General features: G+C 45.1%; 1 protein-coding gene and 2 non-coding genes across 9 annotated transcripts in view; all 3 read left to right on the forward strand.

The window, feature by feature from the left end:
* The window catches only part of PHACTR4 (phosphatase and actin regulator 4), a 102,862-nt gene extending 95,580 nt beyond the window's left edge, over positions 1-7,282 (forward strand). For all 7 annotated transcript variants that reach the window (XM_048825817.2, XM_048825822.2, XM_048825818.2 and 4 more), the window contains 6 exons: positions 13-169; positions 1,673-1,728; positions 2,692-2,753; positions 3,737-3,874; positions 4,711-4,787; positions 5,514-7,282. In XM_048825817.2, coding sequence (XP_048681774.1) covers positions 13-169; positions 1,673-1,728; positions 2,692-2,753; positions 3,737-3,874; positions 4,711-4,787; positions 5,514-5,529 — 506 coding nt within the window. In that variant the 3' untranslated portion in view covers positions 5,530-7,282. The remainder of the gene's footprint in view (positions 1-12; positions 170-1,672; positions 1,729-2,691; positions 2,754-3,736; positions 3,875-4,710; positions 4,788-5,513) is intronic.
* Positions 7,283-11,626: 4,344 nt separating this feature from the next.
* On the forward strand, positions 11,627-11,833 carry LOC125624913 (small nucleolar RNA SNORA73 family). The gene has a single exon (XR_007353433.1). It is a non-coding gene; the product is annotated as a small nucleolar RNA SNORA73 family (small nucleolar RNA).
* An 842-nt stretch (positions 11,834-12,675) lies between these two features.
* On the forward strand, positions 12,676-12,882 carry LOC125624898 (small nucleolar RNA SNORA73 family). Its single transcript, XR_007353420.1, has one exon. It is a non-coding gene; the product is annotated as a small nucleolar RNA SNORA73 family (small nucleolar RNA).
* The last annotated feature ends 11,179 nt before the right edge of the window (positions 12,883-24,061 follow it).

Below are 24,061 nucleotides of genomic sequence, written 5' to 3' on the forward strand. Positions count from 1 at the left end.
CCTTTCCCACAGGCGCTCTAGCTAACAAGGTGAAGAGGAAAGATACATTGGCCATGAAACTGGGCAACATGGCCACGCAGCAGGAGCTGGAGGAAAAGAATGCTTTCCCTCGGAAGAGCAAGGAGGAGTGGAATGAAATTCGGCAACAGATTGGGACAGCATTGATCAGGTACAAAATGCAGAGGAAAAGAAAAATCCTCTGTCTTCGGCATAACTAAGGGTGAGCCAAGAAATCTGCTTGCCTGAAATGTAGCAACAAGGAGGCTTTTTCTCTGCTGCGTTGGGGCTGGGGTGCTAGGCTTGTGTGTCATTTCCCTCTGAAGTAATGTAAAGACAAGAAGCTTACATTTCATGCAGGACAGTTTCCACTGTTCGGGAGGGAAGCCATTTGAGCTGGAAGAGCCAACTCTTCCTACCCCCATAGCCTGTCAGACTTCTCATTTCCTGGGTTGAAGTGTGCTGTTAAAAACAAAGTTCGAGGAGCCACATTGAGCAGTGAAGTGAGCAACTTGACAGATGTAATTTGGAAAACAGGTGCAAGTGGCAAGATCGTCTAGCTCGCTGTGAGTAGGCATTCTGTGGGACCCTGGGTGACGCTGGTACTGCACTTCCTGAAGTTAGAGGGTGCAGCTCCCTTACCCAAGGGCTGAATCTGGCCTGGGGAGGAGTGGGAATTCTGTGGGTGTAAACTAAAGCAGGGCTGCAAAGTGTCTTGTCCACAGCTGAGTTGGATTCCCTCGTGTCCAGTTGGGATTCCACTGCAATGATGATTCTGGGCTGCTTCAGCCCTTGCTGTGCTGGCAATTCTAAAAACAGGAATTGCATACGATGTCACAGTACCTGTTTGACAGTAGCCAATACCAAATGTTTCAGAGGCTTCTTTGCTTCCACTCACTGCTCCCTGTTCCTCCTCCTCACCTCAGCCCCTGCGGAGAGAAAGGAGGCAGCCAGATACTTGAACAACTTTGCTGCCTCACCACTGGCCCACCTCAGCAGCTTCTCACCTTCCTCCGCTCCAGACTGCAGTTGTGCAGTCATTACCAGCCTGGCCAGTGTGGGTGTTCTGCTGCACCCAGACAGCACGAGGGGGCAGGGGAGATAGGCCCCTGGTTACAGGTGCGCTAAGTGTGGGGTCAGCTTGTGCCACCCAATTGTGCCCCCACTCCTTGGGGTGGAGAAGGAAAAAACAGTGACCTGTTTCCATGCGACACACATGGCAGCTGTGCCCTGCTTTATCTGACATCCTCACGGGGGCTGTCTTCCTGCTACGCACCAGCCCTCCCACATGTGCAAGTTAACTTATCTGAAGCGCCCAACAAATAAAGGTGCATTAGAAGTTATACTATGAGACCATTTACATCCAACTTTTGACCAGCTTGTCCGTCCTGTGTTCCTTACACCACTGCTGCCTGGCCCAGGCAGCTCCACGGGAGCAGCACCCACTTAGGCCAAGTTCAGTCTAGTGGATTCTGCTGTCTGGGTGAAAGGCTGTGTTAGCAGTTGGAGGGAAGAATTGTCTGGTTTGAGCAGTAATGAGAAAAAGGAGCAAGATGATTAAAGTGAGTATCGTATTAACTCTATTCCCTGCTGCTTCCAAATGAGCATTGGCATCTGTGTGTCCTACAGGAATATGGCTGGGCAAGTGTAATGGTTTTTATCTCCTCTTGTTTAGGCGACTAAGTCAGAGACCAACAGCAGAAGAGCTGGAGCAAAGGAACATACTTCAACGTGAGTAACGACTGCTCTACAGCTCCCAAACACATAAGTATTGCTGCTTTTTTCCCCTGTTTCTCAGTTGTAGCATCAGAGGGGTGCAGGGGTAGAATGTATGTCTTCTGCAGTTTTAGAGCAGAGTTCTAGGCCCCTGTTTACTGAGCTAATGTTAATACACTGTTCTGTATCCCTTCTGTGGGGTACCAGCAAACGCTGACCTGACTGAAGCTTCTTGGACAATAGTATGAACACTCAAGCACAGTTCAAAGGCCCCTGTTCACTAATTTACACCCGAAAGATTGTGAAACACACACGATTTCTTCCCATGATATTTTTAAAGAAAAGCTGTTTTGCTTGGGTGTAAACATTCGACTGCAATATGTGCAACTCACAGATCACTGCATCATGCTACGGCATAAAACACAGCAGGTGACTATGGTCTGTCTAGCTTCGTTGCCCATGATGAATGCAATTAGAGTTAACAGTGTAAATGGTGACAAGAGACAAGACTTAAAATCAACTCTAGAAAACAAAATGTCAGCTTGGAGATGATTTTCAACAGAAATTTCCTTCTCTGTATTGCTCTTTAATCATTAGCATAACTGAAAATTCCTTCCCCCTCGCCCCCAAATATAACACCTATTATAAAATGTAACTTAGGCCCATAGGAGCCAAAGTCACTCAGTGCCTTAGAAAATTTTACCCAGAGTTCTCTGCTAGCCTGGAGAGGGCTCTGGTTAGCTACTGAACCATCCTGAGGTAAGGCCCATTCTGCTATCCTTAGTCTATGGACTGTTTGAGTAAGGATGTCTGACTCAGACCCTAGTGCTCTCAGCATGCCTGGAGTTATTGCAGACAGATGGTAGGAGATGCAGATAGTCCACGGATATGAAAAGCTGGTTTTCCGTGTTCAGCTCTTGACAGTAGTTTTCAACAAGGCACTGCTTTAAATGAAACTTTTTTTTCCCCCTTTGCCAGAAAAAAATGAGGCCGACCGGCAGGCTGAGAAGCGGGAGATTAAACGCCGCCTCACCAGAAAGGTACTGCAGTGCTCCGTTTGGTGTTTTCCGTCTCTGCTCTGTTGTGGATGGTGGCGGTAGTAAGCACCTAAGAGAACATAGAGGGGTGGGGGAGTCATGAGGCTGCTCTGTGGTTATCCTGAGTGCCCTCTGACTGTAACAAGTTGGGAATCGGTCTGGTCAGTCGAGATATTCCTACTGCACCTATCGCTGGAGTGTCGGAGTTCCACATTAAAACAGCAGCGGCCACGGTTTTCAAACTGGGTGGCCTGAAATCAAGTTCCTAAATAAATGCCTGGGAGAAACTGATGGGAGCCGCAACTGCTTGCAGCCGTTATCTTCAGTGGGATTTGTGTCCAGCAGCTCGGGAAAAACAGGCCACTTCTATTTAGGTGCTTAGATGTGGATTTAGGAACCTAACTTTAGGCAGCCAGGTTCGAGAATTGTGAACACTATTTCCAGAATGGGGTGTGAAATGGACAGACTATCCCAGATTCTAATGCTGCTGTCTCCCATATACCAACGGGATTAGCTGTTGATCCCAGATGGGTCTAGCCCACGGGGACAGGGTTAAACTCGTCCCACAGTTGTGGCTGGGAAGGAATTTTTACAGAGCATATTAATACGGAACTTAAGTACATGTTGCCATTCCCTGGGGCAGTAGGGAGGAATCATGCATTAGAATTAGGTTAGGAGTGTATCCCACACGGTCAGTTTCCTGTATCTAGGTCCCCCCTTCCATCTGTTCCTGTAGCTCTCATTTGAAATGCCATCCTGGCCCTGTGTGCTTTTTACACTCTAAACACTGCCATAGACTCACTTAACTGATGAGGCAATTATTAACTCTTCATTAAGGACCATACTGGGGTGCTTTTTTGCATCCCACATCAGTGTCTAGTGATCTCTCTTATATGCACAAAAAAGATTGAATGGTGGGGTCTTTGGCCAGAATGCACACTGGTGACAAGTATGGTCGAAGCTGACTTGTCTTCTGTTGCTTTCAGCTTAGTCAAAGGCCTACAGTGGCTGAACTGCAAGCTAGGAAGATCCTGAGGTTTCATGAATATGTGGAAGTGACAGATGCTCAGGACTATGACCGGAGAGCAGATAAGCCGTGGACAAAACTCACACCCGCTGACAAGGTAATGGGGAGAACACTCTTCCCAACCCTTGGAGCCCCATGTTGGATACCCCATGCTCAGGGATATAAGCAAAGTAAACTTGCTCTTCTTCTTTTTGCTTCAACTCTTCCATGTGGTGGGACCCTGGTCTCCCTCCCATCTCCTGAATGACTCATCCCATCTCCCTAGCCCCATCCTGTTGAGCACCCACCCGCTACCAGCACACCAAGAGTTTCCTGTTCTCTACACACAAGGCCTGTTTGGGCTCCATGCTGCTTTCTCCCAATTCCCAGCCCAACCTCCCTCTTTTTGCTCTGACCTTTGATCTGAAGGAGTGGACAGGAGCCTATAGCAGGAGGAAGCAGGGTACAGATGCTGGGAAGACCCAGGGAAGAGTGGGGGAAGTTCTTGGCAGGCTGAGGCTGGCCTGATCAGGATCACTGCAGGAAAGTCTCAGTCCAGTTCCATGCACCATCATCCCTTAGGAACTGGGCATACCTCAGGGTATCAAGCATCTGGGGATTAGCCAGTATTTTAGGGTTAACCTGAGTCTTTGAGAGGGGTTGTTGAAGAAAAAATGGGGGAGCTGCTGAGTTTGATCTCCAGTACCTCACTTGGGTTATAGCTGTCCGCAAGCTCCCTCTTCAATAGTGAGGAAATGGAGGCTGTGGGTAGTCCTGTCCATTTCAAAACTACATGTGCCCTTCATTTTATTCCTTAAAAGTAATTGAGATGGTGCGGACCAGCCACAAGCAGATCTGTACATGCAGCACGTCCTGGGTCTATGTAAATCAGTGGTGGTGGGGGGAATAAACAGTGTGGGTGAGCTGAAAGGATTTCTTTCCCCCTCTTTGCAGGCTGCCATCCGAAAGGAACTGAATGAGTTTAAAAGCTCTGAAATGCAAGTCCATGAAGACAGCAAACACTTCACACGGTGAGTGAGACAAGACTCCAGGAGCTCATGTGCTTTGTCTTCGTACAGGCCATAGCTGCTTCTCGTCTTGCTCATAAAGCTGTGCTTTGAGCCTCTTAAGCCAAGAGCAAGTCTGAGCTTCAATATTGAGTAATGGGCTTTAATCCCATCCGGGAGAAATAACCAGATGCAGCTTTCACAGATATTTATCTTCACTTTCTCCGTTGTAGGGGAGCTTCTTGGGTGCACCTGCCTGTAAATGGTGGGCCTGGAGACTGGATAATGGGTTATAGAGCCTTTCACCTGTACATTGTGGGTTCAAATCCCGGTAACTCAATAGTGAGCAAAAGCTGATACACCACTAACCAGCTGTTAACTAGTATGTGAAACAAGTAGCCAGGTGCCCATGTTACAGAAAATACCATCACAATTCCCTCTCACTTGCTCCGCAGTCTCTACATAGAAGTGAATGGAGAATGAAAAGCTGCTCCTCACAGGCTAGAGTTGGGAGTGTGTTGGCTTGGCAGTGCAGGAGAAGTTCTTTCTCTCAGTCCCCACTGGGGTGGATTGTCATACAGGGACCTGAAGTGCCTCTAAAATTCTCACTGAGAGCCCAGTGATTACATACCATCAGTGCGGGGACACTACCAGTTTATTAAAGACCTCCTGATATTTTAACATCCATAACATTTCCTTACAGTTTACCCAAATTCCAGGTGTGACACTGGTTTTACTCTTCTATTTTAGGTTCCACCGGCCATGATCCTCCAGAAGAGGGAATGAGAGAGACCAGAGGAGAGAGGATTGAAAGCGCGTGCTATTTCCATCTACTGGGCAATATAGTGGAGGAGAACCTTGGGGCTCATCTAAGCTTTGCCTTGAAAACATACCCAGAAAAGGGCTCTGAGCTGGGGCACAGGGGGATCCTATCTGAATGTAGCATTTCACTGGAACAAATGCATCTTGAGTGCCATCAGGCTGGAACTGAACACTATACCTCGCATGATACAGCAATACTCCCCAGGGCATCCAGGCATCTCGGCTCACCTTCCTGAGGACCACACCGGCATTGGAACTGAGCTCTTCCACTCCTCCCCTAGCTCCCTTTATTGCTCCCGATGAGCCCTGTTCTCCACTGTAAATAGTCCTTACAAACTGGTTGGAACTTTTTGTTTTTCCCTTTTTGGGAAGGGGGAAAAAATAATCTAAGCTCTGATGTTCCAGAGAGCTGGGAAGCATGTGTGTATATTTGCTGTGTACAAAGGAAACCTTTTTAAAAAATGCTGACCTGGCAGGAAACTGACATGTGACTATTTTTGGTTTGGCTTGCTTCTTTTTAATGTACTTAATATTCTGAATCACTACTGACCAATGATATGTTGCCCTGGAAGGGAAATTGTATAGATCTTAACAATATATGCTGCATCTTGTAAACTGAATTTTTTATTTTACAAAAACCAAACCCACGAACCTGCTCCTGTGCTAACAGACCTTGTCTTGAGACAATTAAGTCTTGTTTAATGGGAGCTACAGACACAGGAAACAACGGTTGCCTTTTAAAGTTTTGTTTTTAATTTCAGGAAGTTGTGGTATGTAATAAGTTTTCTTTGATTGTGGCTTCCTCTATTTTTTTTTTTTTTTTTACACTCTCCCGGATCAGGGTGAAACTTGCCTTTTCCTATTCTCATAGCGAAACCTCCTGGAAATTTTGAGAATTACACTGTGGAGAGGAAGAGGTTTTAAAAAGTGACCTTAAAACCAGTCAGTCTTCTGAGAATGTTCTCTTATCAGTTCTTACTGAATGTCTTTAATGTTGACATAAGCTACAGCTGTAGCGATGTGCACGGCACTTGTCCCGTGGGGGTGAAGTGACACTTGGAATGAGGCGGGGGAGATGTTACTCAAGAATATGGGGGATTTGGGATTTTACTGGGGGGTGGAGGGTTCTGTATTGTTGGATCACTGGTGTGTTTTGTTTGTTGCTTGTTCACTCTCTTTGCTGGAGGTCACTCAGAGCTTGTGCTGACTAGCAGTCGGCATTAGTGTGCTTGAGGTCTGTGCTCATGAATCCTATGTATGTCTGCCTGCCTAGTGTGGAGGCCTTTTCATGTTCTTGGTACTACCCTTCTTCCATGATGTGCCAAGTATCTGCTGGGTCAGTCCTACGGGGTGTAATGTGGCACCCTCATCTGCTGCCTTCACACCCTAGGAGATCCAGTTAATCTTGTTTCATCTCAGTCATCATACTCTTAGAGGAAGGAGTCACTGGGGATAATTTCTTGTTTCTTCAGGTTCCCTCATAGTCCCCAAAAACAATGATTCACAAGCAAGAGGCAAAGATTGAAGTTCCCTTTATAGAAAACAATATGCAACCTGGTGCATTGCACTTCCAGATTGCTTCCCTGATGTACAAAATCTCTCTAGACTAAATGATTGCATTGTATATCTGTCTTCCCATTGACAAATTTTAATTATTAAATAAAAGTATTTTAGGACTCTTTTTGTAAACAAAACAACTTGTCTTTCATTTTGTGCCACTAACAGGAAGGTGAGAAATAATGGGGACCACTTCAAATCCCTCTTGAGAAGGAGCAATTAAGTTCTGTGCGGTTTTATTCTTTGCAGGTCTGTCAGATGAGATCATGACTAAGGTCCTGTCCACCTTAGACTGCAGATCCTCAGGATATTGTTTGTAAGGATAGGGAATGTTGTTGTCCTAGTGCCTCTGACCAAAATTTCCTCTCACCTGCATTGTACAGCAGACTGTGTACTAGCTGGCTGCTGGCCTCCACCCTCAAGAGCAATAGCATTTCTGTCATGTTGCTATATAGTAGGTTAAGGCCTTTTGAATCTTAAAGATGAAATACTGTTTTCATAGATATTACGGTAGCTTGTGAGCTGGAGTACACTTGCTTCTGTGCATTTGTATATGAATGGGCCTGGGGAGAACCGTTAGGTTAGTGAGGTCCATCTGCTCACAGGATTTAGGGACCTGTTTGAAATTCTGTGGGATGAAGTAGAGACTGATTTCTGCCAGTGCGCCCTTACTCTGAGGCCTGCTGACGTCCTGCTCTTTGGTCTCCACTGCTGACTTTGTCTCAAACCTTTAGGCCTGGTCTACGCTACCCTGTTTTACGCAGCTGGCCCTAGACCAAATGGTGCCCCAGGCGAGGAGCATCTTCGGCACCCCTTCCCCCACCCATTTGTTAAACTTCTGAATAAATTATTTTTTATTGCATTTGTAGCCCATTTCATGACTTCGGTGCACGATTTGCAGGCATGATTTTAGTCCTGTCATATAAGATGATAAATTTGCACACTAGGATCTGTAAACCTGTATTTATTCATGCCATATGTAAGCAACTAAAACTAGTTTCCTCTAAGACAGTCATCTCCAAAGTGGGATGTGCAAGTCTATCGATTGTGGGGCGCAGCAGGAGTGCCGTCGGGGGGGGGAGCCCTCAGTCCTCCAGCCTGTGGAGGAGCAGGGGCAACCGTGCAGCCAGCGGCTGGAAAGAAGCGGCACTTTCCCCTTGAAAGTCGGCCGGAGAGAAGCGGTGCTTTGAAGGGGAAAAGCGCCGCTTCTTTCCGGCCGCTGGCTGCACGGCTGCCCCTGCTCCTCCTGAGTCCTCCGGCCCGTGCTCTCAGGGCTGCATTCCGAAAGGGGCTTTAGAGCTGCAGGCCAGGGCCCCCTTAGGCCAGGGCCCTGAAGCCCCTAAAGCCCCTGCGGTCCAGGTGGCCCTGCCTGCCGGGGGGGGGGGGGGGCAGCTCACAGAATTGTGGCTCTCAGAATCGTGGCCATGGGGGGTGGTGGTGCGCTGCGCAGAGCCACCTGCAAGCCCCCTGCACCAAACAGGAGCTGCCCCAGGTAAGTTCTTTTCACCCCCGCCTGCCCCAGCCCTGAGCTGCCTCCCGCACCCCTACCCTGAGCACCCTCCCACCCCCTAACTCCTTCCCAGACCCCGCACCCCTACCCTGAGCGCCCGCTGTATCAGTGTTAAAACAAGATTTTCAAAAATAAAGCATATTCCATCACATTGCTCTCACTAAAAACATTAATTTTTTTTAGTGAGACCAAAAGTTTTTTGTACCGTTAATAACTAAAATTATTTTAAAATATTGTTTTTCATCTTTATCTCATCGTTTTTTAATTTCTATTTTTTTTTATAATTTACACAATCTATTAGTACAGTAATACATGTATGTAATTTATACATAAATATACATACAGTAGGGGTGCGCGCTGAAAAATTTTTTCGGATAGGGGTGCGTGGTCAAAAAAAAGTTTGGAGACTACTGCTCCAAGTCAGTGGTTCTCAACCTGTCTACCATGGTGGGACGCATCCGCATCCACTACTACCTGTATGGCCCTGAGGATGTCACGTGCGCCGCAAGCTCTGGGCTGATGGGGCCGCGGGCCACACGTTGAGAATCGCCGCTCTAAGGATCCAGAAACTTTAATTTTAAGGATAACTGAACGGTACTAACATCAAGAAGTGCATCAACACTAGGCGGACCACCCTGAGACAGCCTTGCAGGAGCTGACCGCCGTAGCATGGGAACCCTGCTTAGCCCCTTCTCTACGGGCGGGGGGCACGGCGGGCCGCGCTCTCGGCCGTTCAAGGAAAGTGTCGTTCTCCGTCCTCCAAGGCTGGAAGGTTCCGTGAGGTTCTGCAAAGGTCCGGAACGTTCTCGGTCAGTGACAAATGAATCCCCAGCTGGAATACCTGAAATATTTGACTGCGGGCTGTTTTCCCCTTTTGCCCTTACCCGAAGCAGCCCCCCAAGCCTGGCGCCAGGCTCGGTGATATTAACAAACGTGCAGATTTCACCTTGCCCAGCATCGTTTTTATTATCCAGCCCCCCCCACACACACACACCCAGTAACTGCAAGGTATCTGTTTGTCAGCGAGAGTCGGCGGCCACACCCCGAGGCCCCCAAAACGTTTGTTGGCAGAACCCCTGGCTGAGGCAAAGGGTGACCCCTCCCCCTCTGTCTGGGCCTGCCTGCCACTGCCCCCCCCCACCCGCTGCTGGTCTAGGGCGGCCCTGCAGGGGGCGCTGTCTGGGCTCCCCGCAGCCGCCGCCCTGGGAGGGGAGAAGCGGCCGCACGAAGGCCAAGCCTTTCCCCGCCCGAGATCGATAGTACGCATGCGCGTCAGGGAGCCTCCGCCCCCGGCCAGAGAGCTAGGGCGCAGCGCGCGCGCCGCAGGCGGCCGCTGACCCACGGAGCTGTTGGCGTCTCGGCCCGCCCCGAGCGACGCGACGCAAGCCCCGCCCCGCCGTTTCCGGCTCACCGCTGCAGCGCATGCGCTCTGGGCCAGCTCTTCCCGTCGTGCCCTGGGTGCTATAAATTCTCGTTGCCCCGCCTCTGTCGCTCTTTTCCCTCGGAGCGAGGTGGGAGGTAGGAGGGGGGACGGGCCTGGCTTGGCGGGGCGCGTGTGTCAGCAACAGCGATGGGTGCTTGTGGGGGGAGAAGGGGATGGTGGCCCGGGGGGGTTATGATTCCTCTCCCGCCCACGGCCCAGGGGGTTCGTACGGCGGCTGGCGGGGATCGTGATTCCTCGCGGGCCCGCTTCGCTGATTGGGGGTGGGGGGGACCCCCCGCACGCCGGGCAGGAGCCCCGGGCCCTGCAGGGGCGGCAGGGCCGCAGCCTGGGCCCTTCCCTGACTGGAGCCTGGGCCTCAGGCTCGGCCCATCCCCCGGCGCCTCTCGCGGGGGGAGGGGCGGCGCCGCGTGCTGCCCCCGGAGGGCCCCCCTGGGTCCGGCGTCCAACGAGGCCCCCGGAGAGAGGTTGCGCGCTCGGCTCTGCCCGTGTGGCGCACGGGAGCGCAGGCCCCTTGCCCCGCGTTGGAGAACTGGTCTGCAGCCTGCCGGTTCCTGCTGCTGCTCTGAGCCCTCGGACTGCGTCTGGGGGGATCAGCCATGCAGGAGACCGTGTATCCCTGAGACGGCTTCTTCCCGCTGGGAAGGCACGTTCTGCAGCCCTGTCAAACCCCATGGGCTCAGCTGTTCTAACAGGTTATTTGTTTGTTCTGTTCCAGCAGCTTTGCAAGCAGCGCATGCCTGTCCACAAGGTGAGGACTTACAATTTTCTCTGTACATATAGGTACCTTTCCACTTGCTGGTATTGTTTTCTTGCACACTTGGGCTGGCTCTGCATGGTAGCCCAGTTTACCCCAAATAACATTGAACCCTGGAGATGGAGAAGGCTCACCAAGGATAGCAAAGTTTAACTAAACCTGAACCACCCCTGTTAGAAAGCCTAGGTGGTGATCCTGCTTTCTCACAATAGAGGAGCACTCTGTTGTCTGGCTGCAGGATCAGGCTTTTGGGGGAGTGTGGAGTGGTACCTTTGAAATCTTGTGTCAACAAGTGTTCTCAATTTAGTTAGTATTGGCCCTACTTTGAGCAGAGGATTGGACTAGATGACTTCCTGAGGCCTCTAACAACCCTAATATTCTATGATTCAATACATATATGATTTTGTGTAATAATTGAAATTTAGAAGGTATGTTGTAGTCCCTTTGCCTTTTCATTGACTGACTCTAGATCTTTGTTTTGGTCCATACAAATTTCCATTTTGATCAGATTTGAATTCTAGTTCACGTACATCACCCCACTTCAGTGTTTATAAAACAGACTTGTGAGGTCTATTTGGTCAGAGTTCAGTTTTCATAGCATTACCCATAGTATGTCTAACACATTTGTGTAACTGGTGCATGGTGTACACCCATGTTTTGCATTGAGGGTTTTCGGGCACTGCATTACGAGGTCAGAATTCATTAAAGTTTAGCATCTGGGAGGCTAACTGGGTGAGTGGTTCAATTGTGTATGGACTAGAGTACATTATTTCAATCCAACGTGGGCATCCGGAGAAGTTGCTCTCTCTTGGCTCTGCCCGTGTGGCGTACGGGAGCGCAGGCCTTCGGGCTCCATGACGTATAGTCCTATTCCACGACGTTGGAGAATAAGCTTGGGCCTCTGGTCTGCAGCCTGCATATTCCTACTGCTTCTCTGAGTCCTCGGACTGTGACTGAGGAGATAAACCATGCAGGAGACATTGCATTACTCAGATTGCTTCTTTGCTCTGAGAAGCCATGTTCTGCAACCCTATCAAACTCCATTAGGCAGACTGAGCAGGGATTCGTTCAGTTGTTCTAACATGTTTGCCTGTTCTATTTCAGCAGCTTTGCAAGCAGCACATGCCTGTCCACAAGGTGAGGACTTATAATTTTCTGTGTGTACATAAATACCTTCCACTCCCTAGTATTGTTTCCTTGCACACTTGGGCTGGGTCTGCATAGTAGCCCAGTTTACCCCAAATAACATCGAATCCTGGAGATGGAGAAGGCTCATCAAGGATAGCAAAGTTTAACTAAACCTGAACCACCCCTGTTAGAAAGCATAGGTAGTGATCCTACTTTCTCACAATAGAGGAGCACTCTGTCTGGCTGCAGGATCAGGCTTTTGGGGGAGCGTGGAGTGGTATATTTGAAATCTTGTGTCTACAGCAGTGTTCCCAATGCATATATGGTTTTGTATAATTGAAATCTAGAAGCTATGTTATAGTCCCTTTGCCTTTTCGGTGACTGACTATAGATCTTTGTTCTTGTCCATAAAAATTTTCATTTTGATGTAGATCAAATATGAATTCTAGTTCACCTACATCAGCCCATTTCAGTGTTTATAAAACAACCTTTGTGTGGCCCATTTGGTCAAAGGTCTGTTTAGTACATTTGTGTAACTGATGCATGATGTATACCCATGCTTTGCATTGTGGATTTTGGGCCACTGCATGGATGGGGTCAGAATTCAGTAAAGTTTAGCATCTGGGAAGCTAACTGGGTGGGTAGTTCAATTGTGTATGGACTAGTGTAAAACAGTGCTAGAGTACATTATTTCAATCCAACGTGGGCATCCGGAGAAGTTGCTCTCTCTTGGCTCTACCCGTGTGGCGTACGGGAGCGTAGGCCTTCGGGCTCCATGACGTATAGTCCCATTCCACGACGTTGGAGAATAAGCTTGGGCCTCTGGTCTGCAGCCTGCATATTCCTACTGCTTCTCTGAGTCCTCGGACTGTGACTGAGGAGATAAACCATGCAGGAGACATTGCATCAGTCAGATAGCTTCTTTATTGCCAGGGTTGTGCATGTGAGTGTTAAAAACACACTTCAGTGAACTATAAGGAAATCTGATATAAGAGGGATGAATTATCAACTCATCTGAAAATTTTTTTGTTTTCTTCTAGCTTCAGGAGCTATGTTGCATCAGTTGAAAAGGTGAGTAATGTACTGTCCATTACTTCTTCATAGACGTAGATTTTTTGCAATTCATAGCTGATGTTTATTAGCACAAGCTCTTTAGCTTTGTTGATTAGTATATAAAAGCTGTATGGAATCAGTTGTAAAGTAGCTTAGTTTATCATAGAAAGAAAAGGAGTACTTGTGACACCTTAGAGACTAATCAATTTATTTGAGCATAAACTACAGCTCACGAAAGCTTATGCTCAAATAAATTGGTTAGTCTCTAAGGTGCCACAAGTCCTCCTTTTCTTTTTGTGAATACAGACTAATATGGCTGCTACTCTGAAATTTATCATAGAAGTTTCACTTCATTGTAGCTATCCAGAGGAATTACTCTGTTGGACCAACACAAGGTTAGCCTTCAAGCCTTGTAGCTTCTAAGGGACAGATGGGACCTGAACTTGTGTGACCATGGTGTGGTCCTCAAATGTAGATTATAACCTGCTATGAGGAAATTGAAACTACAAAAAACCTGCCTTGCTGAAAAGCATGAGAATCTGCATAGATCACTACTGTGGGGCTAAATTATTTTGATTACACCCTGCAATATGTATGCTCAGTTGGCTCCCATGGTGTTTAAATTTGTTGAGGCTGGATTAAGGTGACCTAATCTCCCATAACTTCCAGTAGAGAAGACAACGGGGCTGCCTAGTTTGGGTATTGCAACAGAGCAGTGGAAGACAGGAATCTTGAAGCCTATGAAAGTCTCCCATAGCTGTGGGTTTGAGGGCCATGATTTAATCTGCATATTATGGCAAGGCAAGAGAGTGAAATCCCTACAATATGGCCTTACCTTTTTGGAAATCTTTTGCACTCCATATGTGCATTTTTATCAAGATTTGCAGTTATTCTTGAATTAAACCTTGCTACATTCCCTGTGAAGAATCAACATTAGCCTACTACTTATGGGGAAGGGAGGGGGTGTGTGAAATAAGGCACAGGAAGTAAGTCAAAACTGGGAAGAGAATCCAGGTCTCTTGACTAGTCATAGGCTTTAACCACAACATTCTCCTGTCTCACACTAACACTGATAACTTTGTTTAAAATACCTAGGAAAATCCCATAAAACAAAACCACTGACCTCTGGCTTTATTCTTTCTCCAGGTAAAATGAAGAAGCAGCTGGATTACAGGGTTCACTCTTTTCAGGTTCCATATTTGAGTTCTCTTTTGGATCCATTTTCCAGCAGGATTCCTGCAGTAGTTCTTCACATTCATGTCCTGGTCTCCTATTCTTTTGACTGGATAGTATTTTAGTACTATATTTTATTCCCTTTTGTGGATGATTAGTTATTCTAATGACCTGGTATGCTAACTTCTGATCTCATGATTAAATTAAAGAAAACAAGAGGAGTTAATAAAAAGAGGTTTAACAAGGTTCTGTAAAGGAAAAATGTAGATGTGGTCATATGTTATGTTTTGTGTGGATAGGAGAGTTCTGGTTTTAGTTCTACTCCTTTAGTGCTTTGTGTCGTCTCCAGGTAGCCTGACAAATGGAGTAGGGCTGTGTTTACTTTGGCAAAATTGGTTTCATAATTCTCAGGGTCGATAAAAATGACTTTTTAAATTTAAATTGGAATTTTTTTTTTCATTTAAATTATGTCTCACTCTGTTCAATGAAATCTGAGTTTAATATAAAATGTTAAGGCCTACGTTTATAATAATCTAAAAACATTTTAATAAAAAATATACTGAATTCATAAGTCTGTCAAACTTACAGGCTGATTTCAATGTAAAGAAAGAAACGGAAAAATCTTGCTTCTGAGGTCAAGCTTTATAGATATGGCACAATAGGTCATGTACTGTAATAAGGGCTTGTTTGCTTAATAAAAATTTTGTATGCTGTTCTGTGTGTTGCCATTTTAAAGCAGTTTGACACAAATCATGAATAAAGTTAATTAGTAAATAAGCAATTTATTATCACCCACCATTTGCCATACTAAAAATGGACTATAAATTACTAAAAATCTGAATTTTAAGCTATATAATTGCTTAAATACATGTTTACGTGTACTGTTCTAGTTAGCGAAAATGATGGACCAAATCTGGCATAAAGGCTTTTCTATTTAGTTTTAAATCAACAGGTTTTAATGGTTATATCCACTTTCTTTAGAAAATAACTGAAATACAAATGGAAAGATTGGTTAAAATCAGTGATTTAAATCAATTCACCCTGCCACAGATACCCCCCAGGTGTAGATCCCACTGGTGGCATTAGTGGTGGAAATTGATATAGAGAGGACTCAAGTGTGTGTAACATTTCAGCTCACCCTGTTCTATAACCTGCTTTCACTACATTTTCCACAATTGCTACTACTCGTGGTGAGTCGCATGTCTTACTTTAGTCAGTGTAGACTTAACTCAGGTTTGCCTAGACAAGGATTATTATGGGTGTTGTGTTACACCATGTTGGATAACACAGTGGTTCTCAACCAGGGGTCCATACCTCCTGGGGGGGCTGTGAGCAGGTTTCAGAGGGGCCACCACGCAGGGCCAGAGTTACTTGCTTGGGTGGGGCCCGAGGCAGAAAGCTTGAAGCCATGCTACGTGGGGCTGAAGCCAAAGCCTGAGCAACATAGCTTTGTGGGGGCCCTAAGCAATTGCCTTACTTGCTCCCCCTTAATGCTTGCCCTGGCTTTTTTGTGCAGAAAACCCATTGTGACACAGCTGGACCATGGACTTTTATATCATTTTGTGGAGGCCTCCAAAAGAGAGAGGTTGAGAACCCCTGGGATAACACATTCTAAAAATGCCTTTGACTATTGCCTAAATATGTTAAACTGCACTAAATACAGCCTAGGCTTCAATTCAGCTTAGTACATGCCTCATTAAGTGTGTGGCAGTTCTCCAAAGTGAGTTTAATGTACTCACCCACAGCATAGATTATTTGAAAGCTTATATTTGGATGTAGAGTTGTCAAGCATTGCTGTTAGCCTGTAGTCTAACTATCTTCCAGTCATGTGGTACAAAAGCGGATTTTAGTGATCTTTCCCTACTGACTCTTCAATCTGGGACAATTCTTCAGATCTGTTACCTAAAGAGGAATGGCTGGGGTGCACGGATCTCCCCTAAATCATCTGCAGTCAAAACCAACAAAATTCATTTAGCTTCTCTGCAATGGTCTGGTCTTCCTGGAGTACTCCTTTAGCACTTCAGGCTTCCCACTTCTGTACTTAAAAGAGTCTATCTACTACTACTGGTACACAACCTTCACTGGGGGACTGGCCTGGTCAGCCAATTTCATTGGAAAAATCAGAGATATTCACCATTTTCACTTGATGTTAAGCAGCTCCATCATTCCTGATGAAATGATTTACCTATGCAAACCCAATAAAAGTCTTAATACATTAGGTAGGTTAGATCCATAAATACCACACTACGATGTTGCAATGAACAGTAAAAACCAGAGTCAGGCCTGTTGAAGTGTTTCTGGAACTGTGCAAAATCTGACAATGTTGTAACTGTAGATGAGGTAATTTTTCTTGGACCAACTTCTGATAGTGAAAGAGAAGCTTTTGAGCTACACAAGCCTCATGTCAAGACTGTGTAGCTCAAAAGCTTGTCTGTTTCACCAAGCAGAAGCTGGACCAAGAAAAGGTTCTCTCACCTACCTCGTCTCAAAAATGAGACTTGTTTAGGTACCATTGTTTCACTCACCTACAGGCTAACAGCAATGCTTGACAACTCTACATCCAAATATAAGCTTTCAAATAATCTATGCTGTGGGTGAGTACATTAAACTCACTTTGGCAATTATAGGTTAGCAAGCCTAACTTCAGTACCAGGCAGGTTGGTTGAAACTATGGTAAGGACAAATTTGTGTCACGTACACGTTATGGGGGAAAGAGTCAACAGGACTTTACTAAAGGGAAATCATGCCGCACCACTCTATTAATTCTTTGAAGGAGAAAGGTGATCCACTAGATATAGTGTACTTGGACTTTCAGAAAGCCTTTGGCAAGGTCCCTTACCAAAGGCTCTTAAGCATATATAGCGTAGATAGCGCCCCTATGAGGTGGGTGCATATGGTGGTTGGAAAACTGTTCCCAGGGAGGAGTAGTTCAGTCAAGCTGGAAGGCCACATTGAGTGGAGTCCTACGGGGATTGCTCCTAGAGCCGGTTCTATTCGATATCTTTGTTTGCAGATGATACCAAACTGGGAAGGGTTGCAAGTGCTTTGGTTGAAAATGATTTGGAGAAATGGTCTGAAATAGAAGATGAAATTCAATAAGGAAAAATGCAAAGTACTCCACTTAGGAAGGAACGATCAATTGCACACATGTGAAATGACTGCCTGGAAAGGGGTACTGGGGGTGTTACAGGGGACCACAGGCTAAACATGAGCCAACAATGTTGCAAAAACAAACATCATTCTGGGATATATCAGCAGGAGTGTTTTCTGCTCTGCTCCATACTGATAAGGCCTCAACTGGAGTATTGTGTCAAACTGCACCACTGGTAGGGAAAGATGTAAACAAATTAGAGAAAGTCCAGAGCAGCAACACTGATTAAAGGTCTAGGAAACAACTTGTGAGGAAAGACCGAAAAAATTGGGTTTGTTCAGTCTGAAGAAGAGAAGACGGGGGACAGAACGGTTTTCAAGTATGTAAAAGGTTACAAGGAGGAAGGATGAGAAATTGTTTTCAATCTCTGAGGCTAGGACAAGAAGCAATGGACTTAAATTGCAGTAAGGGTGGGTATAGGTTGGAACAGTCCTGTCAGGGTGTTTAAGCACTGGAACAGAAAGCCTAGGGAGGTTGCGGAGTCTCCATCATTGGAGGTTTTTAAGAACAGGTCAGACAAACATCTGTCAGGAATGGTGTAGCTATTACGTAATTCTCCCTTGAGTGCAGGGGACTGGACTAGATGAACTTTTGAGGCCACTTCCAGTCTTACACTTCTACAGTTCTATAGGATAAATGAGAGGGACCTCTCATGGGTCAGTAACTGATTAAAAGTATCAGAGGGGTAGCTGTGTTAGTCTGTATCCACAAAAACAATCAGGAGTCCGGTGGCACCTTAAAGACAAACATGTATCTGGGCATAAACTTTTGTGGATATATCTGAATAAGTGGGGTTTTTTTACCCACGAAAGCTTAAGCCCAAATAAATCTGTTAGTTTTTAAGGTGCCACTGGACTCCTCTTCGTTTAACTGATTAAAAGAAAACAAAGGGTAGGAATAAATGATGAGTGTTCAGTGGTGAGACATAAATAGTGGGTTTCCTCAGGGATCTGTACTGGGACCTGTGCTGTTCAGCATATTGGTAAATGGTTTGGAACAGGTAGGTGGCAAAAGTTGTAGATGACACAAAATTACTGAACATAGGTAAGTCCAAAGCAGACTGCACAGAATTTCAAAAGGAGTGACAAAATGGCAGATGCAATACAGTGTTGATAAATGCAAAGTAATGCACATTGGAAAAAATAATCCCAACTATACATATAAAATGGTAGGGTCTAAATTAGCTGTTACTACTCAAGAAAGAGATCTTGAAAACATCTGCTCAATGTGCAGTGACAGTCAAAAAAGCGAACAGAATGTTGGGAATCTAGGGGGGAGGGATAGCTCAGTGGTTTGAGCTTTGGCCTGCTAAACCCAGGGTTGTGAGTTCAATCCTTGAGGGGGCCATTTAGGGATCGGGGCAAAAACTGGGGATTGGTCCTGCTTTGAGCAGGGGGTTGGACTAGTCCCTTCAAACCCTGATATTATATGAAAGGGAGAGATAATAAAACAGAAAATACCATCATGCCACTATATCATTCCATTGGTACTCCCATGTAGTTCTGGTCACACCATCTCTAAAAAGCTACATTAGAATTGGTGAGGACAACAAAAATGATGGGGGTGGAACAGTTTCCATAGGAGGAGAGATTAAAAACACAGTCTGTTCAGCTTGGGAAAGAGATGACTAAGGCGGGGATATGATCGAGGTCTATAAAATCGTAAATGGGGTGGAGAGAGTGAATAGGAAAGCGTTATTTACCCTTTCACATAACACAAGAGCTAGGAGTCACCTGCTTAAATTACTTCTTTACACATGTACAGTTAACCTGTGGAACTCATTGCCATGGGATGTTGTAAAGGCTAAAAGTATAACAGTTCAAAAAAGAATTAGATAAGTTCAGGTGGGGTCTACATCCATCAATGGCTATTATCCAAGATGGTCAGGGACACAACCTCAGGCTTCAGATGTCCCTAAACCCCAAACTGCCGGAAGCTGGGACTAGAGGACAGGGGATGATGGATCACTTGAAATTGCCCTGTTCTGTTCATTCCCTCTGAAGCATCTGGCATTGGCTACTGCCAGAGACAGGATACTGGCACAGATGGACCATTGGTCCGACCCAGTATGGACGATCTTATATAAATGTGTATGAATTCATAATTTAATGCTTCTTCATTAATAAGCTTGTGTACATACCATGTAGCATCTAGTCTGCCTGGCAGAAGGTTTTAATCTGTAATTGCAAATGTGTGCAGTACTAGTCTTTGAAATATTCTAGAAATTAGTTTTTTTTATTCAGTGACACTTATGCACAGGTCAGTATTAGGCTTAGAGATGACAATCCACAGCTTCGGTGGAGCTTCAGTCCAAGTGCTCACTAAGCAAAACTGGCAATTTTTCTATTAACGTAGATCCAAGTTAGCACAAGTCTGTATACTTGTAGAAAATGAAAAATGGTGGTAGTGGTGAGTAATGCTAACAATATACTTTGGGAATTTTACCTCTACAGGGCAGTTACGGTATTGTGAAGACATGGAGGATACAAGCCCCTTAAAGCTTAGATCAAAGAAAAAAAGACTGTCCACAAACTTTGAAACATGTGTTGTTTGCCAAGAAAATCAAAAGAATGCAAACCTGTCAAAAGCCACCAGTGCTGGCCGGAACTCTGTGATGCTGGCAGCAGAAGCCAGGAGAGATGAATTGTATTGGCGGCTACTGGGTGAGTTTTTTAGTTTAGACACTGTGTCACCAATACTCTACCACAGGGGTCGCTTTCAGAAATACACAAGCAAGTCGAATTTGACACATGTCAGAGTTATGTTGAACCCAGGGAGGAAAACCAACTCTGAATCTGATCAGAGAGCAGCAAGCTCATCCAAGTCTGTAGCCACCGGTTTAAGCACATCCTCCAGCGATTGGTCCTGTTGCGTTGTTTGCCTAAGAAAAACACATAAGAAAGACAAGAAACTTCATAGAATAGGAACATTTGAGAGAGCAGCCAATCTGAGAGAGGCGGCACTTCAAAGAGGAGATGCTGACATGATGCGCAGAGTATCGGTGGAAGACTTGATTGCTAAGGAGGCCGTTTATCACTCAACATGCATTTCTTCCTACTTGAGTAAAACCAATCTTAAAGCAAAACAATCAAGTTGCACTGCAACAATATAGTCACCTTATGACGTTGCATTTTATCAGCTGATTGAAGAGATAGACAATGATCTTATGGACAACAAGAAAGCTCTTCTCCTATCCAAGCTGCTTCAAAGATACAAAGCCCTACTTCCCTCAGAGATAGAAACCGCAAGCTATTCCAGTAGCAAATTACAGGCAAGATTAGTAAAATACTATGGGTCTGCAATTTCATTCCATGGACAGCACGGACAAGACAAGTCTACCGTTGTTCTATGCAGCACAGTAACATTAGCTGATGCTATCCAAGCTTCTAGTAATGTGAAGCAGGCCCTTAAATCATCCAAGTGTTTTTTGGATGGGCTTCCGGCGAGTGAACCTGATCATCGGCTTTCAAATGAACAAGTGGTTTTGTATAATGCTGCTTCAGTCCTTCGGTCTGAAATAGCCAAAGTGAAAGCCTCAGAATATTATCCAAAGACAGGTGATTGTAATTTTCAGAGACCAGCTACTTTTGTGCCCCAGTTGGTGCAGGAATTTGTCCTTCGGCTGATAGATAAAGAGGCACATAATTCAGTCAGCAGTGAGTATCATCCTTCAGAAGACATTCAAAGAAGGTGCCACTCAATTGCAGAGTGCATAGTATTTAACAGTAACCCATGCACTCTCCACAGAGATCATGATGGTGAACAAGATAGTGATGTTGACTAGAAATGTCACCACTACTAAATGTCCATGATACCTGTACAAATTTATTATTAGAGTGTATTTCACCCTTTAAAAGGTTGTTGTGATGCTTTAAGGTCTCAAATCCAATTTTATGTCTTGAAATAATGCATGGAGTCATTAAACTGACAGAAACTTGCAAATATTTCAAAGTGATCATTTTAATGTGTTATTTCTGTAGCAGTGACCTCGCTTCGCAGCGCCACGTCATACCTCATCGTAAAATAGACATGGTTTATGGTGTGTGTGTGTGTGTGTCGAGATGGCACATTAAGTCGACCCGAATCAGTGGTGTCTGCCGCTCGCCCGTCTCTACGCTGGACTTGTAGATCACTAGCTGATGTGTTCTAACAGCATACCCATACTCCTAGTCTAGACAAAGCTTTAGTAAAACAGGAAAAAAGTCAGAGATGTTAACTGGAAAGAAATAGAAATGTTCCAGTGGGCTCCCCAGTCCAGGTCAGACTGCATTTTAGGTACTAGGAGAGGGTGGGAGGTTGGGAGGTAAGGTCCCATGTGTACTGTATTAAGGAGAGTCTGCAGTTTTTCTTCATAAAGAATCTTATGGACACTGACTGAGGGGTTCAGTGGTATGACCAATAAAGGAATTGGTTTTAAACAGTGGTGCTTGGATCTTGATCTATCGTTCAGTGACGTGACTGGTTAAATGTTCCATTCACTCAGAGTGAAACTCAGGAACACCTGATGACTTCTCGTGTTTCATACAAATAGCTGTATGCACTTGGGTTCTCCCTGTGTCCTTGGATGTCTGGGGATTAACTCTTTCATCTCCAGTGGTATCAACTCGTCAGGACTAAATGGACCAATCTGAGGCTTCCTTGATGCCAAACTGGCTGATGAAAATCCAGCAGATGTGGTTGATGGATTTATGAAGCAACCTTGCTTGGCAACTTTCTTAATAGGGCTCCTAGCCACCAGATTGCCCAGGGTGAGCTTTTAAGAGGTCATTATCAGACCCAAAGTGTAGAGTTTACCAACTTTTTGTTACAAAACATAGCATTAGTAATACTTAATGAAAATATTTCTGCTAATACTGTAAGTGACCGAGACCTACATTTTTATTTCTCTGTAAAATGCCATGAATGCCTGAAGAAGAGCTCTGTGTTGATCAAACACTTGTCTCTCTCACAAACAGAAATTGGTCCAAGAAAATATATGACTTCACCCACCTTGTCTCTCATGAATACCTATGGCATTATATGACTCGAATGAAATAGTTTTTGGTGAGGGTTTGACCATCCACCTGCTGTATGAGTAACCAAATTGTTGATGCATTATATGAGCAATGGAAACTAATTTCCATCCTCTTCATAAGCGACAGGAGTAGTTATGACATGAAACTTGGGCAAACTAAATCTTTAAAGTAAGTTTCAATAGCTTGAGATTTTAGTGATGGGTAAGAAAAAAATAGGGTTTTTGTCATGATAGTGACTCTTTAAAGGAGGAAAACATTCCTTAGAAAACAATCCAAATGTTAAGGAACGCAGAATACACTGGAGAGCTGAAGTGAACAAAAGCTTAGCTTAGTTCAAACTACATTCTGGTAAGACATCCATGCTGTACTCAAGGCTAAAGATAAGTTCCAAGATATTAGCAAGCTACTAGGAGAGGCAGAAATATAAACTGGCTATTTTGTAGGGATACCTAGGTAACATTGTCCAAAGTGAAATATACCAGAAAATTGACCTAGTATTTGTTGTCATTTGATCACCGGGGCTGAGCAAACCTGAATTTATTAAATCTAACGTTCTGTGGAATGACTTTTATAAGGTGAAGGGAACCTAAAAGCATTGGCTTGAACCAAGGGTAATGTAGGTCTGAGCGTTCTTTTAGTTCCTTTGGATGTCTCAAAAGTACCCGCTACCAAGCTAATGTGTAATGCGGATGAGGCTTGAGACGGCATCCAAATGCAGTAATACAAAGCTCAACCAATGTGTATTTTAAACCTTCAGGGCACAGCAGTTCCATGGAGTCAGGCTCTCAAAAGTTAGCTGCAGAGTGGGGGGAAGTTCTCTACTATGATTGTCTCCGATTTGGAGCTGATGGACCCATGGCTGAAAGGCCCTGACTACATGGGGACCTGAACTGTCAGGAGAAACCTGAAAAGAGTTGAAGACCACTTCCGTGCAGCAGGCTTTACATGGTTCATTGTAGTCATGTTTAAATTGATGTCTAAAACCTGTTTCCTTCCATGCATATGATTTTCTGTTTGTAGCGCCATACTGCCTAGATGCCCTCGTTATGGACCAGGCCCCCATGGCGCTAGGTGCTGTACAAAAACAGGCCAAAAAGATGATTTCTGCCCCAAAAGGCTCACAATTTATGCTGGTTTTCTCTGCCTAGTCTAAGAAACATTTCTCACGATATTTTCTCCACACTACCATGTAGCTGTCTTTAGATCACATAGAGCAAAGTGGTTTTCAACCGTGCTGACAATTCATCCACATTACAAAATCTGTGTTTAAGCAGGCAGGCGTCTGATCATGTCATAACCAGGCCCAAGCCCTAGTCCTAGATTGTGCTTCCTTAACACATTTGACATGCTGCTCTTATTTGCTTAGAAGATGTGAAGATTGTAGCATCATGCTTAAATATTTGCAGTGCAGCCAGAGCATTAAAATGGCTTCCCTTTAAATAGGCAAGGCATTTTGCAACAGACCTGCGAACATGGCCCTAAAGTGAAGCATGACTCAGCTCTGCAGTTGAAATGTGTGTAATAGGTTATGGAGCCATGTTGCCTGAACACCTGTTTGGACAATCCTTGCTACAGCCTCTGTGCTAAGTTTTAGAACATATTGCGTTTCTATTGAATTATGACTAATATGACTTTGGGCTGTTCTATTGCTTACCAAAGGCCTCAAGGCATTTTACCAGAGTTAGTTAATC

Source organism: Caretta caretta, chromosome 19, assembly GCF_965140235.1.
Source record: "Caretta caretta isolate rCarCar2 chromosome 19, rCarCar1.hap1, whole genome shotgun sequence".
In the NCBI taxonomy this organism is placed as follows: Eukaryota; Metazoa; Chordata; order Testudines; family Cheloniidae; genus Caretta; species Caretta caretta.